General features: G+C 40.3%; 1 protein-coding gene across 1 annotated transcript in view; it reads left to right on the forward strand.

Moving 5' to 3' along the window:
* The window catches only part of LOC107681583 (integrin alpha-8-like), an 84,199-nt gene that overhangs the window by 61,240 nt on the left and 14,904 nt on the right, over positions 1–8,055 (forward strand). The window contains exon 22 of the mRNA XM_016477895.1: positions 6,552–6,631. Coding sequence (XP_016333381.1) covers positions 6,552–6,631 — 80 coding nt within the window. The remainder of the gene's footprint in view (positions 1–6,551; positions 6,632–8,055) is intronic.

Consider the following 8,055-nt stretch of genomic DNA (forward strand, 5'->3'; position numbering starts at 1 on the left):
GCTTTTTAGTTTTTCAGGTAGGTCTAACAGTAGGGTTAAGATATTTACCAGAGTTACCAGAGTTGCCCATATACCACACCATGTTAGGGCTATTGCACAGTAGGGCTATTGCAGACAGAAACAATACTGTACTACATCGATGTTTCCTGTCGGCTCAATTTTTGAGTGGACTTTGCTGTTCCGATGAGCATGAACGGTATATGAGTGGAGCACTCACATGGGCCGTGAGCGACTGAGTGGAGCACACACACGCATAGAGCGGGATAATACGCAGAGCGTCACACCACGTGAAAGTGAATCCTGAGCGGTTAACTAATTTTCGGCAGCCGCAGCACCCCGGTTGGGAAACACTGATCTAAAGAACCTTTTTCAACAATAAAGAACCTTTTGTGCAATGAAAAGTTTCCATGGATGTTAAAGTGTCTTCATGGAAGCACAGATGCCAATAATAAATTTAAAAAAAGCTATTTTAAGGGTGTATATAAACGTAAAAGTATTATTTACTATATTATTTACTCTCTTGTTTCTGAACATTCATTTTTACAGTGTATTTGACACACATACCTGCATCTTTATTAGCCAGTTTACTCCTCTCCTCTTCTGTTTGTTTGGGTTGCAGTGCTTGTTAAAGCAATTGAAATGTAATTCCTCTGTAATTTGATGCATAGCTGGTAAATGCTTTGGCTCGAGCTGTGCCAGCTCATTGAGAGCAGAGGCAGGGCAGAGAGGTTTATGACTGCGTTTACTACAGCAGGTCAAAAGATGTTGCTCATAAAATATAAATCAGAGCATCACAACTGAATAGGCAAAAATATTACCTGTAGATGGGCATACAATATGAACCTGCGGCTTTAAAATGGTATTGGTCAGTATGTGTGCAGACAGTTGGCTGGATACTCAGAGCTCTATGTTTTTATATGTCCAGTTGGCCTGTAATAGCAGTGGATTGTGGGTTTGGAATAGAGCTTGTAGATTCATTCTGAGTGTCCGCATGTAAAATTCAAAGAGAGCCAAAAAGAGAAATGTGTCATTTTTTGATGTTACAGTATTTTCTTCTGTCAAAGCCATTCATAGGGCCCACCTGGACCACTAGATTAAATCAGCACAGCCAGCGAGGATCGCATGCAACTTTTTTTGAAGCTGGATTTTCGGCAGCTCCGCTGAAGCGGTGGTCAAGAAGTTCAGGGAGGCGATGGTGCAGTCCGCTGCCTTCAGGAGGCTCATTCCCCGCCGTCCCAAGTCATCCTCTAAAACCTCTGAGGGGGCTGGTCCATCTCAGTCTGAGGATCATAGGCAGGATCAAAGAGTAACGTGGCCACTCGAGCCCCTCCTCCCTCTAGGAGTCAGGCACAAAAGCAGGCGAGCACTAAGAGGAAGCGTTCTGGTTCTGAACCGCACTTAGCTTCTAACACTTCTTGATGCACCCCCCCACCCCCCCACACCCCGGACTAATGTTGCTCTTATGTGTTTCGCTTGTTGGTGAACCACTGACTGAAGGTCCAGTCTCTCCCTTGTGATGTAAGCTTTTTTTCAAATACTCACAGTGGTCGGGCTGCCCTCCTTATCAGGGTTTTTCAAGTAGACAAAAGGTCAAAGGACCAGACCTGAGCCTTTTCTAGCCGTCTCCCCTGTTAGGGTTTTAAATAGATGGTCTTACCCCTTAAGCTTAGCCAGGTAGTAGGGGTGGGCTGCCCCCCTAAGGGGTTTTTAAGTGGGCGGTCCCCCCTGGGCCCTGCATGTTTCTTTGGCTCATTGTAACACAGCCTTCTGACGATAGCTGTGTTCTTAGCTTGGTTAATGGGATGTCCCTCCTGATTGGCTGGGTTCCCCATTTTTCCGAGTTATGTTAGTGGCCCCAGGCGTCAGTTGCTTTCCCCCTTTCTGAGGGAAGGTTCGGTGTATGTCTGTTGCTTCCCTTGGTTCTCTCTCACCAGGTGAACAGGCATGCGGCATGGCTGAGTGGGCATTCCGTTCCCCATAGTGTCCGCTAGTGGATGCAGCGTGACTTCCCTAGAAGGGGAATGTCTCAGGTTACGCATGTAACCATGGTTCCCCAGGAGAGAACGAGAGACTGCCTAGGGCTTGCCTGTTTTCACGTCTCCTTCAGACAACCAAGTTGGTGACGTGTTCGGCAGGCACCCTCATATACTTCCGGGGGCCCGCCTGTGACGTCACTGGGTACGTGGACCAATGGGATTGGAGTTGTTTCACACGTGCTTCAGACACCGGTCCTGTTGGCGGCAGTCCCCTTAGTGTCCGCTAGAGGACTCAGCGTCTCGTTCCCTCTCTGGGAACCATGGTTACATGTGTAACCCTAGATGTTATTTATTATACATGAGGTGCAGGATTTTGGACCAATAAGTTTCCAGTGTGGGCTCGGCTGTGCAGCACAGTGGCGCTGAAATATTGTTATAGTGTTAATTAAATATAAGCTGAGTTACAGTTATTTTATATATACTAATAATGAGTTCTGTATTGTCCAATTAGATGCTGTTACGTCATTACACGGGGACTAGTTCACTGGTTGTTTATGTTTAGCGTCAGTATGCTCGCAGGCTCCGGTGCAGATGGTTGTAGTCAAACCCATCAGCACTGGGCAAGAGCATAAACCCCGCTGTTGTAAAGTTATGCTTTACTAAGTGAAGTTCCTGCAACGGATTATCTTTGTTGTGTGCTTCTCTTTTTTACATTACATTTTACATTACAGACGAGAGAACAACAATATAAACCAAGTGACAGATGAACCCATTCTCATTTGTTGATGTTGAGGATGCTTAGAATATTAGCATGATTAGCATTACAATTGATTATTTTGCCTAAATAATGCCAGATAGTGGTAGTTTATTTGGTAAACCTGTTTGGAAACAGTCATTAAAGGCATAGTTCAAACCTGTGTGACTTTGTTTCTTCTGTGGAACACAAAAGAAGAGAAAGAGAGTTGTTTGGTCTGTGACCTGTTAACATGTTCCAGATTTGGAAAAAGGGGATGTAGTCATGGTGACAGGCTTCATCATGGAGCCTCCAGGGTTAAACCCACATGGGCTAAATTATCATGGCACCAGCAGAGGAGGGTGACAAGGCCACAGATCCCCCAACTCACATACAACAAGCAAAATGAGAAACATGTCATGAACTCACACTCACACACCGTCGTCACTAGTGTCACAAAATAATTGTACCACACATGGAATCAACGTGTAGCCTGTGATCAAATGCAATATGTTTTTTTTTTTCTTATTTACTGTTTTCTTCTTCTTTTTCAAAACTTTCCAAACTAGCCTCTCATAGCCCATAAAATGGAAGTCATAACCATGTGGGTGCGGCTCATTCATCACAAATAGGGCATCACAAGACCAATGTGCACAAAACATGTTAGTCACACCACCTCAAACAGTACGAGCATCACATACGGTTCCTGTATGAGGAACAGCAAAGTTTGGTACTGACCCTGTTCTCTGAAGTAGAAGCTTTGGAAAGGAAGTAGAAGGAAAAATTAAAGAAATTAATTTTGAAATAAATTAAAATTCTTATTCATCAAGGATCAAAAGTCACAGTAAAGCCATTTGAAATATTACAAAATATTTTTTTCTAATAAATGCTGTTCTTTTAATTTTCTTTCGCAAAAATTTTAAGCAGAAAAAGTTTTTTCAAAGTTGATAAGATAAGAAATGTTTCTTGTGAAACAAATCAGCATATTGGAATCATGTGACACTCAATACTGGAGTAATGGCTACTGAAAATTCAGCTTTGTCATTACAGGAACAAATTACATTTTTCTATATATTTATTTATTTATATAAAACAAAAATTTCACAATAGTACAGTTTTTACTGTATTTCCAATCAATTAAATGCAGCCTTGGTGAGCATGAGAGACTTTCATAAACAACGAAATATCTTATCTACCCCAAACCTTTGAACAGTACTGTATGGACTGTTCTAACCTAGTTCTCACATGATCTCACATGATATCTTCATTCCTACATCCTCCACTGTCAGTCCCATGATTCTGCAGGTCAGGCGATGAATGAATGACCCAGCAGATGAACAGCAAATAAAACTTGCAGGTCCATTAGTAACATTTGTTATGTTTCAATTTTTTTGTTATTCTTAAGTTATATTTCTGGGCATTTTCTGCCTTTATTAAATAGGACAGTTAAGTAAAGACAGGAAGTCATCAGAAGTGCTGCCCATAAAGCTTTATCTCTTTTAGCTCTTAATTTTATTAAACCAAATAAACCATCAGTCTCACAAATGTGAATCATCTTTTCTAATTGAAAATGCATTAAATGCACCGGTAGTTTAAAAATAACAGTATAAATGTCTTTAGTGAGCCATAATTCATAGAAATCTGACATGACTCGCCCCATCTATTACTCTCACTGTGGTATTCAACGAAGAAGGGAGTTTCATGGTCTGTAAAATGAAACGCACTGAATGAGTTTATTGTTTCACTGACTCCTACCCATTTAAACTAATGTCACATTAGGGTGATATAGAATCAGAATTTGGGAACAGTGAATGGCTTTAGTCTCTATCCACATCACGTTGAAAAGGATTTCCCAGCGTCATGAAGCAATATATTATTTCATGAGAGAGTAGGCTGATATTTTAGGGGTGATACACTTCTGATGACACTGTAAATAATAGACTGACAGGCTCATTTTTTGGCTTACACTGGTCTTGGTTTTTAATCGAATGCAATCATGCCATTTTCATGCTTTCTGGATGCACTCGGTCCAGCTTTACTTAGTCAATCTGAAATCCATCTGAAAAAATACCATTGCACAGATGTATTCAAACACAGTGCTTTTGGATGTGCGTGTTTGTGCTGCTTCGAATGGAAACTGCATCTTACATTTCATTCCTATGTTGTGAAATGCATTTAATCAAACACACTTGAGGAACCTGTACATTTTTCCCATGTTATACACTAGGTTTCATTAAAACTTTCGATTAAGAGTTATTGTCTCAGTGTAATTAGATGATTACTGTTGCAACAGAAACATATGAACCAGCCCTTGTAAACTCAGATTGAGATGTAGTCTCATTTCTCAACACATGCATGAAGTTGCAGAGACATGACATTCATTTGTGATTTACCAACTCTCTGGGTTTTAAAAAAAGGACGCAAGACCACAAAAAGATGCTCCGTGGCCAGTTCCCTCTTTAAAGTTTAACAGCACTTGTTACTCTCACCCGTCTGTTATGAGGGGGCTTTGTAGTAAGGAAGGTTTCCGCCTGGGGAAGCTCATTTATGGGGCTTTAGAGTTAGCACATAGCCTTTAGCTAAAGGACTGGCCTTCATTATCCATCCCAGCAGCCATTATCAGACTTCTTCTAATGAACTACGCCATATGGACACAGTTACAGCCAACGAGAAAGAGAGATGATTAGTGAAATTTTACTATTTGTTTGCGAATGAAGATTCCAGTGTTTAGACTTTGTTCAGCAGAGCAGAAAAACAACAAAAGATATAAATCAGAGAAAATGACTTTATAAATACTTGTTTTTTAAGAGCTGGCAGACCTTTGACTGTATGTAGGGCAAATTGCAATTATATAAATACACTGGTAACACTTTGCATTAAGGTTTCAATGTTAACAATAGCTAATATGACAGCTAATGCAAAAGAATAATGAGCTATAATTTTACATCATAAACTGGTTTTTGAGACATGTTTGGTGTGAATTGCCCCCAAGTCATATAAATTAACATTAGCACTCTAGAATACTTCCTTCTGATTGGTTAAGCGTGATATTTGGTGGTCAGTAGAGATGGGTCATTCATGAACGACACGATCATTTTGCCTCTGTCACTTCACAAATAAAGGTGAACTATTATTTTTTTCACATATTTTATCTTTGGCTGCATTATATTTCCTAATACAAATATGAAAATATACAATTTTTAAACTAATAAATGAAATGACTTTGATACACATTAGTGCATTTTGCTCCACACAATTCAAAGTTATGTTAGTAAAATGATCTGATATTTACATCACTGGTCAGATATTGCATATTATCATCATCTTTTGCAGCGCTGTATATCATGCTGCTCACATTCACGTATCATACAAACGAAACTGGTGCCATTTTGCATCGCAACTATTTACTGTAGTGAAAATGACCTTTGATGACTTTAGTATAAATATTACTGTAATATTGTTGCAGTGATCATCTTGTTGCTAGGGCAATTGTTTTGTCCATTGCAGTTGCAGAAGCTTTAAGAAAATATGCAGGTAAACGTATAATATAATTTTGACTCAAGTCAATATTTCATGGCCAAGTTTTTATTGATTTACTGAGTGACCATGTAATACATGTAATACTAGTTTATTTGTTGGTGGTATAACAGCAGTGAGACTGTCCAGACAGGCCCCACACTCCTCCCTCCAGCATGTAAGACGGCACAGTGTTAATTGTGGTGGGTTTTTCCTGTATGAGACACTGGGGGTAGAGCTCTATTCTGTTTTACTGAGCACTTACAGATGTCCCTTAAGCTTTTGATGTCTTCATGTTTTTCCTTTTCTTCTCTCTCTGGCTCTAGTTGTCAGTTGGTTTACGGTTTTCTGTACAGAGGCTGGAAGATGCCCCTCCTTCCATTGGCTTTGAGCTGCAGATACACAGGTACAGTAAATATTCCCCTTCATTTCACCTGTTTGCAAATTACAGATCTGCAAGTTGCTTCTTTGGTCTTCAAGTAAGCATAATGTATTCTCACTGAGATTATCTTTGACTCACACACACACACACACACACAATCATACACATTTCTGGCCAAATCATTGTCAACACCAAAGTCCTTACGTTCCCACTGGTCATAAAGTTATAAAGTAAATAAGTATGTGTGTCTGAGAAGCTGAACACATTGCCGGCTAACATTTCTGGTACCTTAACTTGTAATTTAATTTAAAGACCTCTTGCACTACTCGTGTGTGTGTGTGTGTGTGTGTGTGTGTGTGTGTGTGTGTGTGTGTGTGCGCGCGCGTGTGTGTGTGGTGTGCGCGCGTGTGTGTGTGTGTGCGGGTGTGAACATGGTAAGTGGTGTGTGTCACTTTGATGTATGTTTTAGGGGGTCATTTTGTAAGCAAGGGCCCCAAATGTTGGTCGTTATAGAGTCAGGGCTTCAGAACAGGAAGCTGAGTGTTGATAAGATGTCCTTGGATGGGTCACAGAAAATGGATGGCTTATCTAAAGAGACTCTGTTTGTCTATGTGTGGGTGTATGTAGAGAAAAATGACAATTTTGGAAAATATTGGGGGAGTAGGTTCTCTGGTTTTTGGTTAGCTGTTTTGCCATTATTAGTGATGGGTCATAATGGTCAAATAGCCAACTAGTTGAGTAATGAGTTTGTCTTATTTTATATATGAGCAGTATCACACAAGTAGCTGTGTGATATCACTCTATATCAGCATGGCTGTGATTCAGCTATAGGCACAAGGCTGCATATATTTTATAATATAAATTCTATTTTATAATATAAATGATAAAAAATCTTTCTTAAGAACATGTAACCTGACTTATCGATTTTGAAGTTTTGCATATCATTGCATTGTGTTTTTAGCAGAACTCCCCACTTGGTTTGCATGTCCTTGGTCATGTTCTGTTAAGCTCAGGGGTGAAGTGTATTTGTTATAATAACACTCCTCACTGTGATGTTACTCACACATGTTTAATGTGCACATGTTAGTTTTGGGGTGTAGAGATGACTGCCAGGCTGCTCTCAGAGGAGGGATATTTCCCTAAGGGTTTAATCACTGAACCCTAAAGTCTCTCCATAACTCAGAGCAAGGTTAGGTCAAACAGGAGGGCGAGTCTAAGGGTGTGTAGGTGTGTTTGCCTGCACATGTGAGCGTGCACATGTAATATGTTTGCACTTAAGTGTGTGCAGTATGAATGCATTTGTGGTGTGTGTCTTATCTGTTTCGGCATGTGCATCTCTGGAGAATAGAAAAATTTTCTGCTGACTAATGTTGGCCACATGTTCCTCTGCCCACTCTGATTTTTCAACTTGAGACAGAATAAGAGTGAGAGACAAAGGAGGGGGGGGG

This window comes from Sinocyclocheilus anshuiensis, unplaced genomic scaffold (genome assembly GCF_001515605.1).
Source record: "Sinocyclocheilus anshuiensis isolate Anshui unplaced genomic scaffold, SAMN03320099.WGS_v1.1 scaffold2178, whole genome shotgun sequence".
In the NCBI taxonomy this organism is placed as follows: Eukaryota; Metazoa; Chordata; class Actinopteri; order Cypriniformes; family Cyprinidae; genus Sinocyclocheilus; species Sinocyclocheilus anshuiensis.